Here is a 16,263-nt window from a genome sequence, read left to right on the forward strand (position 1 = left end):
AGAGCTTACTGGGGCTCAGCACTTGAAAGACTTGAGGCTGAATGAGTCTTTCTGAAAAAAATCTGTGGGTTTGCCATATTTCCTCAGGGGTTATTGTAGATATAATTAGAATAGTTAGATATGTAGGTCACTTTTCACTCCTTAAAACAGCATTTGGGACAAGTGTTAAAAAAAGTGTATCCAGTCTAAATTACAGGGGAATTTTAAGTAGGCAAAAGAGGATTACCTTTATGTCTGGTATTTGCACATTGCGTTGCAAAATAGATCTCATTACAGCTTGGCACAGCATGTAGCAAATTTATCAGTAGAGAAACCAAAACAGGCAGTAGTGCAAAGCAGTAGGTAGAGCACTCGGGTTGCATATGGAAAAAACAGGTCCACTTTCCTATCATGGACCGGCTCTCCAGTTCACATGCTCATCTTTTATTTTGCAGAAATAATTAGCTCATCTTCATTATGCACACAGGCATCATTAACCCTGCCCTAGAATCAGCCACCCACAACTGGTTGCTCTTTCTCTCTCTCTTTTTTTTTTTTTTTCCCTAATAATATTCAATTACTTACACAAAGTGGAATTTATGCAGAAGAAAATCTTGAAAGGGATTCAACCCACAGCAGCATTATGGTTAAAGTCATCTTTGAGTAGGGAAGTTGAGACTGAGGTCGTCACATGAGTGATGTGATTGAAGCTGGGTTTCCCGTACATTGTATGAAAGCCTTAATTATCAAGCCACTGGGTTTTGTGGAATGAAGAAAATCTCCTTCCTGTGTTTCTGCACAAGTCTTCTGAAAGATCACAATTTCATGCCAGTGAAGAATAAAATATGCAAGATCTCAAAAACATTAATAGAACAAGAAATATGTGTCGTACCTAGGTGTAACTGCAAAATTTCTCATATTACTTGTCATAACTTTTGCAGAGAGAAGTGACAAGCCTACTTGGTCCTTCAGAAAGCCCTCCAATACCAACTGTCATGAAGATTAATTTGACTGCAAAGAGAAGCTCCTGCAATGAAGAAGTGGGGGTGCTGCACACAGCTGCTCTGGTAATTGCTCCATGTCACTACCTGCCAGAGAACAGTGGTGTGCTGCCAGCTGTGCTCTGAGCAAACTGTGAAATCAGGAAGAGAAGTTGGCTTTGTATGAGCTAAGAACAGCTAGGGAGGAGTACCAAGGGCTGAAAATGATGTGAGAGATTTGGCTGAGCAAAATTAGGCAATGATCAAGTATTATGGGAGCTTTGTGTGGTCAGGGAGATCTGACTGACCAAATAGGTGTTGGTTGGTTTACTGCACATGGTTTCTCTGAGCTACCATCCATGAAATCAAAGCCTGGTTATTTGATTTTACACTATGATGGTTTATCCTATGTTTATTCTGTTGCTTACCAAGAAAATGTATGTTTCTTTTCCATCATTTTATTAAAAAGACTGCAGTTGCAACAGAAATTCAGTATGCTTTCATGGTATCTCCAGAAAGATACCTGCAGAAGGAGCTTCAGCCTTCCTGAAGGCATTATGATTACTCAATACATTCAGATTATTGCATTTAAAGATATCTTTTGTAACTAAGTATCATCATTAAATAAATATGGGCTTTTGAGGTGCATAATACTTGGCTGAGTATACACAAATGGTTCAGAGCCAAGAAAGCAATAATAATCTAAAGCTCAGCCATAATTTTATTAACAGTTTTAGCTGAACAAGGTAGGTCTCCATGTAGCCATGGCTGTGGTGCTAGCATTCCACAAACACATTGAGACATGCTGACTTTAGAGAGAAGGCTTTACATTTACCAGAAAGAGTGCAGTACTGATTGCACATGGATTAGAAAGGATATAATTGCTGTAATTGCCTTGAGGCTTATGTTTGCTGATAAAAGATCCTTCCCTATTGCTAATTCTGGCTCATGTGCGTGGAGCAGATAATAACAATTATTCTTGTTTATTGGACTATGAGCAAATCTCTTGAAACGTTTGTGTGTTTTTTTCCCTAAAGAATGTTAAAACATTACTACATGATGTGCTACTGCTGCATGGATTGACTGTATTGTCCTTAGTCACTCACACAGCTGATTATAAAGCAATTATTTATTTTTTTTTCAATTTTTATGAGATTTACTTATAGCTAAAAAGACACATATTGACAAGCTTAAAATATTGCCAAACATGTCCTATCCTTTCTTTTAAATGAGAAAATAATTTATAACTGGTTTGCAGGGACTTAGATTTCCTGTAGACAATAAAAATATTTTCATAGTAATTAATTTCTATCCCATTGGAAAGGAAATAATCAGCAAGATAGCAGGTTATTTGAAGGAAATAATATTAAGAACATCTGTTTAACTATAACAGCATTTAAAAAAAAATATTAAAGTCTGTATTTTAAAAACATATCACAATGCCAGGCTAATTCTAGTACAGTTTACCTTTGAAAAGACTTTTCTGTATGCAAATTAATGGAAAATGAGAATGACAGGTTCCAAGATCAGCTTGCATGCCGTGTAACAGCTACATGTGGTATCAGCTGTCTTCTGATCTTGAAGACCAAGTAACTAAAGTTTCATGTTTTTGCCCTAAGGTACAACCAGAGTTTCAGAAATATGAGAGATGTTTGACTGTGTCAGCATTAATACACTGAAATGCTGAGGCATGCCTCATGTGATGCTTATCTCCATACGGCACAGCACAGCTCAAAGCGTGTTCAGTGTTTTCCGGAAATTAGATATTAGTTTTGTATTCTCGGGGGAGATATTTCCTTTTTGTAGTTTGTGTGCTTTTTTTTTTCCACAGTGAATCATATAAGGATGCTGGAAATATATTTTTAGATTCTGAATAAGACTTAAATTTATTTTACAACTTGCAAATCTGTTTTTATGATATGGTGTTAAAATTAGAGTGATCTTTTATTTTCTACAGCTCATGATAGCATATTCATTCTGGAGCATAAATGCCCCTTTTAACAAACTAACTAACTGAAAAATAACAAAGAAGATATTCCATCTCTGAAAAATGTTGGCTTTTTAGGGCATCATTTAATTATACAAATTGATAAAAGTATGGCTATGAGTTATTAGAAGTAGTTTGACAACATCCCAGTCCCCATTCTGCTTTTTCATTTTTGTCATGTAACTGCGCTAGCGCAGCAATGCCCTTTTGTTCGAAATGACAAGTGTTATTTTGCAGCAGTTGCTGTAAAAACCCATCCAAGCCAGAAGGTAATCTAATAAATCTATCGGATTAAGCATTACATGAAGTCCAGCCAAGAGAAAATTTTCCCTTTCTGTGCTGTCCGTATCCCCCGATGTCCCTCCTTCCCCATGCAGTCACTCCCACCCCCTTTGCCACCCCCATGGTATGAAATTCCTCTGGGATGTGGAGACTTGGCTTTAAATTTTGCATGGGGATTTCTGGCCAGAGGTCTTGAAGGTAAAACACCCCGGTGTATTTTCTAACCCATAAGTCAGGATACCTTCTTGAGAGACAGATCAGAGCTCAGATCTCTGTGCAAATGTATCAGGGGTTGTGAGCCAGTATCCCTGAAAGCCGAGACAAGCCTATATGGAAGCAGTGAGCTAACGCCAAGAAATAGGACATGACTGTGAATCCCTGTCTGTCAGTTTCCTTCCCTCTGCCCAGGGGTAAGCACCTCAGTCCAAATAAAAGTGGAACTGAAATGCCACCTTCTCCGTGGTGTTACCTGCTGGTTGTTTTAGACGTGTCCCCCAGAGCATACTGGATTTCGCACATCCCACCCTTAGACTTCACCCCCAGCATCGCTCAGGGAGCCCAGGCACTCAAAGATGGGGCATCTGATGGTCCACCCTGCCCCTACTCAGCACAATCATTGCCTGCTGTGGGTCCACCATTTTCATCTACCTCCTTTTCTGCCTCATACCGGAGCATTTCAAGTACCCAGGTTTGTTCCCCTAGTTTCTGAAGGCCAGGCAGGCCAGGGAAACGTAACTCCTGTGGCTGGGCAGAGGCAGAGAGCAAGGCACCGAGAGGAGGGGTCATTTTAAAGAGCACCGAGCGCAGGCTCCGGTCTCTTTTGCTCACGGTGACAGCAAAGGGTCACACTAGAAACCACAAGCTGGGACATACCAAGTGGCCTCCGATCTTTCTCTCTTCTTTTTACCATTTTTCGTCTCTTTGTCTTCTCATTTTTCTTAGGAAGAGGCATTTTCACTGACAGCTTCTTGGACAGCTCTGGGACAACATTTTTCTGAGGAGGGTAAGGGGTTTTTAACGCCTCACTTTGCTAGTGTTTAGAAGATAGCATATTAAAGGGGGGAAGGTTGTGTGTTTGAATGCATTGGTTTGGGACCCTCAATCTCCTTTGGAATAAGTTGTGGCAAAGCAAAAGGAAATTAGGGCAAGGCAAACAGCTATAGGAAACCAGACCATCCAGGGATTTCAAAGCTCAGTAGCTTGGATTTGTTACAGGACTGCTTGATTTGTTTCACTGGTTTTGCATTTCCTGTCACTTATGCACTTATACACTAAACTAGCTAGTGCAGTTTCTGCTGACAGAAAAGTAGTGCTCAGGAAAAAACTTGGGAAAGTGGACATTTTTTAACAGAGAGCTTCAAATGACACATATTTAAATGTGCTCCGCAATGATTTAGTGAGGCAATAAACATTAAGTGGTGCATGCATTAAAATTTTTAAGTTACGGGTCTCTAAAAATACATAAAACCACAATATGACTGCCAAACAAATATGCCCTTGCCAGCTATGAATTTGTGGCTATTAATTTGAAAAGCTATAACTATGTGGCTGACATACAAAGACATCCAAAAGTTCTGGTTTGCTTTTATTCTGTGTCAGGAATCATACAGTGCAGGGGAGATAACACAATTTTATTGCAAAAAGTTGCGTTAAACAACGAAGTAGACTGAAGCGCCAGATGCACCTCTGACTGAACCTGTCTTAAAATGGCAAGCTGCTAGGAGGTTGCTATTCTCGGAGGTGACTCTGATAGCTCTCAACAGATGCAGCTCTGGGAATGCAGCCGGAGCGGGGGGAGGCGGGGAGCAGCTGACCCTTGTGCTGGCACCCAGACATTCGGGGCCCGCAGCTCACGTCAGCTTGCGCTGACACTGACACTTCCAGCACACATGGCCTTCTCCCTCTGCTGCTCTGCACGCAGTCATCACCCGGCAAAAGAAGAAAAAAAATCCTGGTACTCACAGGCAGCAACCATTCCTTTCTATAATTAAATTACCGTTTTGTTACGGGCTGCGGGCTTAAGGGAAAATTGATGTGCTGAGATTTCAGATTGAAGTGTGACTGCATTGAAATATGACTTTTTGAAAATTGATCTGAAGTAGTCCAGATTGTTTTATCATAAAGTAGCAATTCTTCATCTTCTGTCTTTCCTGAGCACAAGGATCACGAAGAATTTTAGCTTGTGTAAATTCTTTAAAAATCAATGAATATATCAAAGAGAAATGCTATATTTGAATATGTTGCTTGCTGATCTCAGCTATTCTGTTTTAACTCTGTTCTTGAAGATCAGCACTTTCCTTCACTGTGTGTTTGCATACACATATTTTTTGAAATAGGCCCTTTGAGAATTACTTAAGAGCCATCTCACGTTGTGTTTGACAAAAACCTGGGTCTTCATTTCAGCAAGAGCTGAACTTGCCTAGAGTTGATAAGTGTGGTTCAAATCCCTATCTCTAAGATAACTGTATGTCAACAATTATTTCCTTCACACATGAAGAACACATTTAAGGTAATACATTCTACTACAGTTTTCATGACATTTTTTCAGATAAAAGTTAGACATCATCTCTTCTCCCTAAATATCCCCAAAATCCTAAAAGGAAGGTTAAGTTTAAATAGTTTCAGATTACTGACATTGAAAAGCAAGCAAAGGGTCTATGAGTAGAAGGTATTTGCAAATCTGTCACGGGAAACAGAATATCATTAGTCTCATAAATCTAAAGTTTAAAGTCTAAAAAACTGAAGGAATTTGGAGCAGATCCTAAATCTAAAATCAAGATAACTATACCCAAAATTCACTTTCTCCTTTATGTTTTATGTTACTCTTTCTTTAAGAATTTCCCCCATTCTTCATATTTCTTGGTCAAACTCTGAATTCACTTACCTGTAAATCTGTATTAGCCCTAGAACAAAGCTGGAGCATACCTTTCCTATGCTTCAGATCTAGAGCCTGGCTGACTTAAATATATATTTCCAAAATTTTACACTCTGGCAAACTTGTTTAAGGTTTAGGAAGAGAATTTAATTCTTTGAATGTGATGACAATATGGAAATATTACTTTTATGATCTTGTTATTAAAAAAAATGAATTTTGGAATTACTTGTATTCTTCATAATTTGAGTATCCATTGTTATGAATAAGCAGCCACATTACAATTTAGGACCGTAAAATAGCTTTTAGAGAGGTAGATTATCCCACGAGTTTTATTTTCGTGGCATTTATATGTATTGACAAAGGTTAGCTTTGTTGCATAACCACTCAGATATTATATTTCACAACTGCAGTGTAACTCTAAACTTTTTCATTTTATTTTTAGCAAGCTCGTGGCTGTAATATTTCATTGCAGTCATGGCACCTAAGAAGAAGAATGTGAAGAAGAACAAAGCAGATATCAATGAAACGACTATCATTGTGGAAGACGGTCCCCTCAGCAAACTAAATGGCTTGAATGGACTCTTAGAAGGAGGCAATGGTTTAAGCTGCATCTCATCTGAAGTTTCTGACTCATCATATAGCCCAAATCTCTTGGAAGGTCTAAGCAGAATGAGACAAGAAAATTTTCTCTGTGATTTGACTATCGGTACCAAAACCAAATCCTTCAGTGTTCATAAGGTTGTGATGGCTTCAATCAGTGACTACTTTCACAACATCTTGAAGAAAGATCCATCCACCCAAAGAGTAGACCTCAATGATGTGTCCCCATTGGGTCTAGCTACTGTTATCACCTATGCTTACACTGGAAAACTTACTCTCTCGCTTTATACAATAGGTAGTATTATTTCCACAGCAATTTATCTTCAGATTCACTCCCTTGTAAAGATGTGCTGTGATTTCCTAATCCAAGAAATCAGTGTTGAGAATTGTATGTACATTGCCAATATTGCAGAAACATACGGACTAAAAACGACCAAGGAGGCGGCACACAAATTTATTAGAGACAACTTCATTGAATTTTCAGAAACGGATCAGTTCTTAAAACTTACTTTTGATCAGATTAATGAACTTCTTGCAGATGATGACTTACAGCTTCCTTCTGAAATTGTTGCATTCCAGATTGCAATAAAATGGCTGGAATTTGACCAAAAAAGAGTAAAGTTTGCTGCTGATCTCTTAGGCAACATCCGTTTTGGTACCATCTCGGCTCAAGACCTTGTCAACTATGTTCAAACTGTTCCGAGAATGATGCAAGATGCCGACTGCCATAAGCTCCTGGTGGATGCCATGAACTATCATTTGCTTCCGTATCATCAGAATACACTGCAGTCCAGAAGAACAAGGATTCGTGGAGGTTTCAGAGTGCTAGTTACTGTTGGGGGACGCCCTGCTCTAACAGAGAAGTCTCTTAGCAGAGACATCTTATACAGAGATCCTGAAAAGGGATGGAAGAAGCTTAGTGAGATGCCTGCTAAAAGTTTTAACCAGTGTGTGACAGTGATGGATGGATTTCTCTATGTGGCTGGTGGGGAAGACCAGAACGATGCCAGGAACCAAGCCAAGCATGCAGTCAGCAATTTCTGCAGGTAACTATTTATTTAAAAATGTTTATTTATTTATTTATTACACACAGTGCAGGGAGAAGACTGAGCTGGGTTGTGATGTGCGATGTGATCAGATCAGGTACCTATAAGGAGGACAGGGTGGAGGAGGTACGGACGCTATTCTGTACTGAAGTTTGAATGAACAGAAAAATGCAACCGAAATATGTAAGAACTTCACCATGGTTACCCATGCACAATGGGAAGTGGCCAGACTGAGAAAACTTATTCCAAGTGGAGGAAATAAATAGGAGAATAAACAGGAGTTCTAGGAGTTTCTAAGGTAACATTTAAATGCATGAAATCAGGCGAGATTTTTTAAATTTCAGGAGCTGATGATGCCTCACAGAAAGTTCTAAAAAATTCTCTGAGTTATTATAATCTTGCCTTTCTGTGCACCATTCACTGTATTTTTAACAGCTCTTGTACTGCATTTCATATCCTTTGGCTTTTTTATTTATGACGAGTTTAGAAACTACATCATAGCCTCTTGAAGGCTACATTTCTATCCTCCAAGGTACTCCAAACAATACCTTGCTTACGATTCTTATCAGTCATCATCTAAGAACCGTACTGGTGATAGCAAGGGCAAAAGAGTCCATAGCCTAACATGCAGCAGTCAGATGAATGGCGCTAGTTATTGATTAGTTCAGGCTAAAAGCTGATGGCACACTGTTGCTTGAAGCAAAGGCTGGAGGTGAGAAAACTCATCGTTTATCTAGTAACAGGCCATGTAACAGACTGTGGACAAGCAATGCCAATATGCAGCCTACCAGTGATTGTTTTTCTGCTCCTGGAAAAGAACATTAAGATAACTTCTCCCAGAGAGGTCCACTAACACACAAAGATAATGAATAAGGAAAATTCTATAGGTCACTTCTGTCTTGTAATCTACTTTGTCAGAAAAATACATCACGTAAAGGAGACGATACTGTTGCTCTCCCAATCTTCTGCCTCGAAGCTGTGCCTCACATTCTCCAGCAAGTTGTGTGCTTGCTGCACACCCAGGTTGTGTGGAGGAGGTGGGGGAATCCTTGTGCTCCACTTGGTGTTCTGCTCCCTCTTCTGCCGTTATCCTTGGCCATGTCAATTCACATCAATTGTCTGTGAACTTGCTTTCAGAGCTACTGATAACAATGCCATATAACAGCTAGCAATTACACTTCACTTTCTCATAGTCTCTTTCTTGTGTGATTCTCTGGTCCCCTCAGCATGCAAAGGGAAAAAATGTATGGGTTTACTAATGCACCTCACCCAACTCCTTGTCCAAAGGAGTTGTTATGTTCTATTTGCTACTCCTAAATTGCTTGTTGAAATGTCAAGGACAGAGAATATTATTTCACATAGGTTCAGAAACAAAGATATCCTCTCCACATAAATCTTACTTGGTAGGAGTGGCAGGGAAAGATCACTTACCCTTTAGAAAGTACTAAAAATGTGCAAGTATAAATCACCACCTAAATCACTTTTTAAGGCTGTCTGAGTAAATTTTGTCATCTTTGCTGTAGACATAAATTGCAAACATTTTAAAATTTCTATTGTATGTTAAAATTATTGCTTTCCAATATTCTTATAAGGTTATTGTACAAACTCAAATTACAGAAAGGAGACAGAATTACTTTATTGAAATAGTACTGGATGTGAATAGTACAAACACAGTTTTCTCCAATAAAGAACTAAATTTATTTTTAAATTTATCAGGAGTGCCAGTGTCATTCCGCTGACTTATGCAAGGCTGAAGAAATAGCTGAACACAATAGTGATTTAGCAATCCTCCGCTGTTGTAGTAGTGGGACAGAATTAGGAGTGTAGAACTTACCATAGCTGCACGTGAGATGGTTACCCTCTGTTTTTAATGCTTTCAGATACGATCCCCGTTTCAACACCTGGATTCACCTGGCAAGCATGAACCAGAAGCGTACCCACTTCAGCCTGAACGTGTTCAATGGCCTCCTTTTCGCAGTGGGTGGTCGCAACTCAGAGGGCTGCCTCTCCTCGGTTGAGTGCTACGTGCCTGCCACTAACCAGTGGCAGATGAAGGCACCCCTGGAGGTGCCCCGCTGCTGCCACGCCAGCGCTGTGGTGGATGGTAGGATCCTGGTCACAGGAGGTTACATTAACAGCGCCTACTCCCGTTCAGTGTGCATGTATGACCCCAGCAACGATAGCTGGCAGGATAAGTCCAGCCTTAGCACCCCACGAGGGTGGCACTGCGCCGTGTCCTTGCTGGAGGGGGTCTATGTCATGGGTGGGTCGCAGCTGGGCGGGCGAGGGGAAAGGGTGGATGTCCTCCCCGTGGAGTGTTACAGCCCTTACACGGGGCAGTGGAGTTACGTGGCGCCCCTTCAAACCGGAGTGAGCACAGCCGGCGCCTCCATGCTGAACGGGAAGATTTACCTGGTGGGGGGCTGGAATGAGATAGAGAAAAAATATAAGAAGTGCATTCAGTGCTATAACCCGGATCTCAATGAGTGGACAGAGGAAGACGAGCTGCCTGAGGCCACTGTGGGAGTATCCTGTTGTACTATATCCATGCCCAACACCAAGACAAGGGAGTCCAGGGCAAGCTCAGTCTCTTCTGTACCAGTCAGTATCTAAACCCTGGTCAGACCAGCAACCGGTAAAAATGTTTACCAGCACAGCAGTTTAATTAACCCTTTAAGTAGCATTTTTGTGCTTATGTGGAAAAAAAAATAATAATAATAATTGGCTTTGCAACAATTTTAACAGTGCAAATTGGCCATTTTTCCTGATCTTTAAGACAGGTGGCATGAAACAACATACTAGGGATAAGATGAATTTTCTTAGCAGGAAAAGAGTTAAGCCATAACAGTAGAGAGAATTTTATTCTGTTCCTGACTTTGCCACTGACTCACTGTGTTATCTGTGGCAAATAATTTATTTGTGACTTGGTTTCCTTACCTGTAAAATAGAGATAAAGTTGCTTCAGAAGATTGTTGTGAGGCTTTTTTAATACTGAGTTTTAAACGCTTTCAGAACTCAAAATGAAAGCCAAACATTGGTAGTAATAAATCTCAATATACATTGGAAATGTGCCATGTCATTATAAAATTTATCAGTTTTGTTCTTTCCTAAGCATTTTATTTTTCAAGAAACAAACCAAAAAAAAAAAAAGAAAAAAAAAAAGAAAGAAAAAAAATTGCATATAGGATATACATGCTTTCCTTTTGGGGCAGTGATATTCACAGATTTTTTTTCACAATGTTTTCTCCTTCAGAAGCTAGAAAGAGATCCCTATCTTCTGCCATGAGACCTTTTAATCCTCCTCTCTAATGCTGTAGCATGGCTTTTTCAAGACCTGAATCCACAAAATACTTTAGCTCCTGCAAGCCTTATGGGCAAATCCCAGGGTCTGCCTTTCGTGCCAAAGACCTCTTCTGACCCCCATGTGTACACCAGGGAGCAGACCGCCACCCTGTCCTCTTCTCTTGCCAGGAAGGCTCTCCTGTTACTCCCAGAGGAAGGTGTGAAGGCCACACAGTTTGTCTCCTGTTCCTTCTCTACCCATCTGTGTAGGAATGTACCTCGGGGTTATCTTCTCTTCTGAGAAGCCAGAAGCCAGGAGGTACCACAAGAGGGGCAAAATCTAGAAGCTGGGTTCATGCCCAGAGGCACCGAGGCTCACGGGTTTCTGAGGGTGGAGAAGATGCATAGAGCATCTCTCCTACTCTGTAGTATTCTGAAAAATTCCCAGTGCAGTGAGGAACATTCTGAATAAAGACTGCAGGATCTGTCTTTAAGCATAGGGTATGTATATGGAGAACAGTGAATAAAGGAAAAGTGGATGAAATCAAAGAGGCTTTCCTTAGAAGTGACAAAGAGGTACCTTAACACCTTTCTTACCAGGTGTAGACACACCATCACCCAAACTAACCTTTTTCTAGACATACTGTTAGGTACCTCCTTTTGAAACCTCATTTGTATTTTGAGGAGCTCTTACTCAGGTTTTTCCAAAGGCTAGACTAATGCTGTGCTTGTTGAATCCTGTGGAGTTTTCCTGGTGAGTGAAGTCTCTGATCAACTCAGATGATTTTCCAAGAACTTTTTTTTCCTAATCTCAGCATGCAGTGGAGGAGTGAAGTATGAAACCTAATCCTATTCACTTAAGCAAAGGGACGTACAGCCCATAATGTCCCCTTAGTACTTGATACCGAGGGAGTGCTGTCAGTACAAAATGTCCACATCCTTCTGTTTGAGAAGGAAAGAGGCAATACAAGGAACTAAAATGGTTTAATATAACCAAAACAGTAGAAGTTCACTCATTTCAACCAATTCATAGAGGCCTCTCATGCAGTTTCCTTGGATTATAATTGACACCTCCTGGTCCCAGTGCCGATGGGAAGGCATACTCTTTGCAGTGTTTACAAGACAGCCAAACTTTCATGTCATTTGAAAAAGAGAAATGCTATAAATTTGTCTGTATGTGCAGACTTCTGTTGAGACAAACATTTACAGGAGTTGTTACAGCTACATACTGAGCATCAGCAAGGAGCATGACACAGTATTAGAGATGATGTGATTCACCTGTCCTTCGGGATTGCACTGCATGGTACTCAGTCCTATTCCAGTTCTGACTTACAATTCATGTCTGCATCCTGACTACACAAATTTAAATCCCAAATTCTATTTCTGAGTACTGCATGCTATTAGATCATACTGCATTGTGATGACTTGTAGTCAGAGTAGCAGTCATATTGTTTTGATTAATTTAATTTGCATATAGTTATCCTTTGTATTGTCTAATCCAAATAATAGTAATTCAAATCTACAGTCACAGAACAAAACATGGAATTGTATAACAAAGTACGATCAATGTGACTTAAATACAGAAATGCTGTTCCTGCCCACTCCAGTCAAAAGCACTCATAGGATAGCAGGGGTTGGAAGGGACCTCTGCAGTTCACCTGGTCCAACCTTTCCCAAAGTCATGACCACATGTTCTATGTGGAAATACATAAGGTGCTCTTTAAAATATCCATCTGCTCCAATAATTTTTGTAATATTGTAATACTATTAGATGTAGTTGCTTATCTACCCAGGTCAATAAAGACACACATACACAAATTCATTTATATCTGTTTAGATACACTAGTTATGGTGTATAGTCATACTACTAGTTATACACTAGTGGTTCTAAGATACCCATTAAGATGGCATTTAGGAATTCAATAAACAGTCATTCTGGCCTCAGAAAAATATAGGATAAGATTGTGTCATATGCAAGTGCCACTTTTTTTCCTTTAGGATTTCAGTTCCAAAATGGTATGAGTAGTCAGGTGTTGCTGCACACTTTCCTCTTCTATGAACCAATGCTTCCTCTACATCAACACTGATCTTCTGTTTTTGGATAGAAAGTTATTTGTGGATGATGGGCTAAGTGCAATGAAACTATTCTCTTAACTACTTAAAGGGTTAAAAACTTTGGGGGCCAAATCCTTTTCATCTTACTCAAAAAAAAAGTTCCACTGACTTCACTGGGACTGTTGAATAAGATGTATAGGATTTCAGACTCTTGGCCAAATTCCGGCAGAACAATACATAGAGTTGCCTGCCAAAACTGTCATACCCAGAAGGAAGACTGATCTCAGCCCTCACTGCCCTTGGCCACGACAAATCCGTAAGGAGGTGTCCTAGGACAGGAGTCAAGCACCACTGGCCACGTGTTGCTTCCATTGCACAAGCTAGGTAACACACCATAGGCCAAAAATCTTAGGTAGGTTAAGAAAAGGTATTGTTAGCAGTATAGCACTTCAGTGTGTTATTTTCATTATTTTCTCTAAACATCTGTTTAGGCTTCAACTGCACATTGAGCCAGGATTTGGCCTTCAATATATGGCAATATCAGCTGAACTTAATGTTACTATGATCATACCAATGTATTGAGCTAAGTGTGACATTTTTATGTACAATCTCATTTTGTTAGAACTGTAAAAAGTGGTTTGTATGTTATGTGTTATGGGACAGTGCTCTTCCATTGTCCAGTACCATTTTTTCAGTCTCCAAATGTTTAATAAGAACTATTCATTGGAACTTAAAATATTGTATATGCTGAAAAGAAATTTTAAAATGCAATTTAGGAAGTACTGGACATGGTAATATTAAGTAAAGCAGAATTTCCAACTGTATGAGACATAGGTTGCTAAAACACTATATGGATCTTCTTTAATGCTATATGTATAGAAAAGGAAAAAAAAAAAAAAAAAAAAGGAAAAAAAAATCTTCAAAATTATGCCTATGCCTATGTATTTTTTTGGTCTACAACATCTGTGTTTCCAAGGAATTCAAATCTGAAAATGATCTTTTTTCAGCCTGTGAATGAAACAGTTTGATAATGTTTTACTTTCTTGTTTAATTGTGCTTGTATAGGTGCATGGGAGAGTGTGTTATAAGGTTGTGTGTGATGGGGTTGCAAAGTTATGCTGAAAGGAATATTTTGTGCATAGTTCTTAATCAAGATGAGACCACAGTTGTTTAATCTCTTCCTGTAGTTAAGCTGTAAGATCATCTATGTATGAGTGAAGAGTTCAGTAAGATAAAGTGCCAACATCCAGCTGATCAAAGATGGAAGTGGACAAAATTAACATCAACCAAAGCTACAAAGTGTTAAAAAGTGTTCTGTGCTGAGATTTTTAAAAAGCAGTTCTTGCAGGGAAAAGTATGTAATGAATGAAATGACTGAGTAAAACTACGTTACCCTGAAACCTAGATTCATTGAGCCTACAGTTTTAACTCTCAAAACTCATGCTGGGTTTAGAGGGAGTATTTCCCTACTGATGGCTAGGTTTGGTTGCAAACCCAACAGTCATACATGTAATCGTATGAGCATGCAAACCATCTTGAATTCAGTGGGGCTTCTCTTACATACAGTTATTCTTATGCACTTATATTTGCAAAGTGAAAAACAAGAACTACATCCATGGGGAGACAAGCATCAATACATGAGGAAGGCCAGCATGGAGGTATTAGACTGATACTCAATATTACCATTCAGCTACCTACTTATCATGCTATACCTGAAATTTTTAGGGACTAGGTTTCCCCATAAGGATTATTTAATTGGGGTTAACTGCTCAGTAGAATTCTGTGTAGGCTCCAGGGACTTCATTATTTTTTGGGCCCACCCAAGCTGGGAGATCTTTTTTTAAGTTCTGAATCTGCCTTCTTGGAGAATTCAATAGTTCCCCTACAGTCTCCTGGCCTTTTTGTAATGAATCTTCTCATCCTTTTGTCAAAGACCTACTTTGTATAAGTAAACAAAAACATTTTAATGAATAGATTTGTATCTCTGACTCCTCCATGCAGGAGGAGTATCTCTTGTCATAGAATCATAAAATGGTTCAGGTTGGAAGGGACCTTAAAGACCATCTAACTCCAATCCCCCTTCTTTAGGCAAGGACACCACTCACTAGATCGAGTAGGCCAAGGCCCCATCCAACCCAGCCTTGAACACCTCCAGGGATGAGGCATCCACAACTTCTCTGGGCAACCTGTTCCTGTGCCTCACGACCCTTATAGTGAAGAAGTTCCTCCTAATGTGTAGTCTAAATCTATCCTCTTTTAGTTTAAGACCACCCCTCCTTGTCCTATCATTATCTACCTGAGCAAGGAGTCCTTCTCCATTCTTTTTATAAGACCCCTTTAATTATATTGAAAGGCCACAATGAGGCCTTATCCTTTACATTTTCTCTTCTCTTGTCCATAACTGAGTGACTCTTTCACAGTCTACCAAAGCAGATATTTGTAGTGCATGGAGCTGTAGAGCTCATAAAAGCTCATCTGTGAATCTAATGCAGAAAATCTCTTTGCTGTTAGCCACAGTAAAGAAAAGGTCACATTCTGAAATGCCCGTTGGGAAAAAGGGGTGAACAGTGAGTCGCTGGATCTCATCTGAAAGAGTGGCACTGCTCAGAGCTCTGTTCCCAGCAGTTCCCTAAAAAATAAAAGAAAACACGTGCAATTCATTATAGCTTGAGTGAGAGCTTTACCAAGAAAAGGACTGGTATGAGCTCATTGTGTCAATGGAAATGAAATTTTCAATAACAATACAGGCAGTTGGTAAACCTACGAGGAAGACATAGTTGATATCTGTTGGTAAGAATGGGAACACACACATTTAGATACACTGGATGTTACACTAGGTGCTGCCTTGGCAGTTTTGTTGTCAACAATAAAAGTTAAAAATACAACTTATTTGTGTAAAGCATTTCCCTGGCTTCTGACTGTTCGACATACTGCTTATACAAATAGGTTTTCTAATCACACACCTTAAGGATGGACTGTGATAACACAAGGGAACATATTTCAACAGGAAAATCTATACATGTCATGTGAGAATGTTACTACTTAAAAATTAAAATATGTGGTGCGGCAGTTGTTGTTAAGAGGAATAAACCAGCATGTCAGTATTTTTCATTGTATGCTTTAAATAAAACTGTTGACATGTAGAGCAAAAAAATTATTTTTTGTTGTCACGTCAGT

At 39.5% G+C, this 16,263-nt stretch overlaps 1 protein-coding gene across 1 annotated transcript; it reads left to right on the forward strand.

Moving 5' to 3' along the window:
• The first annotated feature begins 4,051 nt into the window (after window positions 1–4,051).
• Window positions 4,052–16,229, forward strand: KLHL31 (kelch like family member 31). The gene is made up of 3 exons (XM_084284818.1): window positions 4,052–4,231; window positions 6,546–7,749; window positions 9,630–16,229. Exons 2-3 carry the CDS (start codon window positions 6,578–6,580, stop codon window positions 10,360–10,362), a joined length of 1,905 nt encoding a protein of 634 aa, XP_084140944.1. The 5' UTR covers window positions 4,052–4,231; window positions 6,546–6,577; the 3' UTR covers window positions 10,363–16,229.
• Window positions 16,230–16,263: the final 34 nt, after the last annotated feature.

This window comes from Netta rufina (genome assembly GCF_964035555.1).
Source record: "Netta rufina genome assembly, chromosome: 3".
Taxonomy (NCBI): domain Eukaryota; kingdom Metazoa; phylum Chordata; class Aves; order Anseriformes; family Anatidae; genus Netta; species Netta rufina.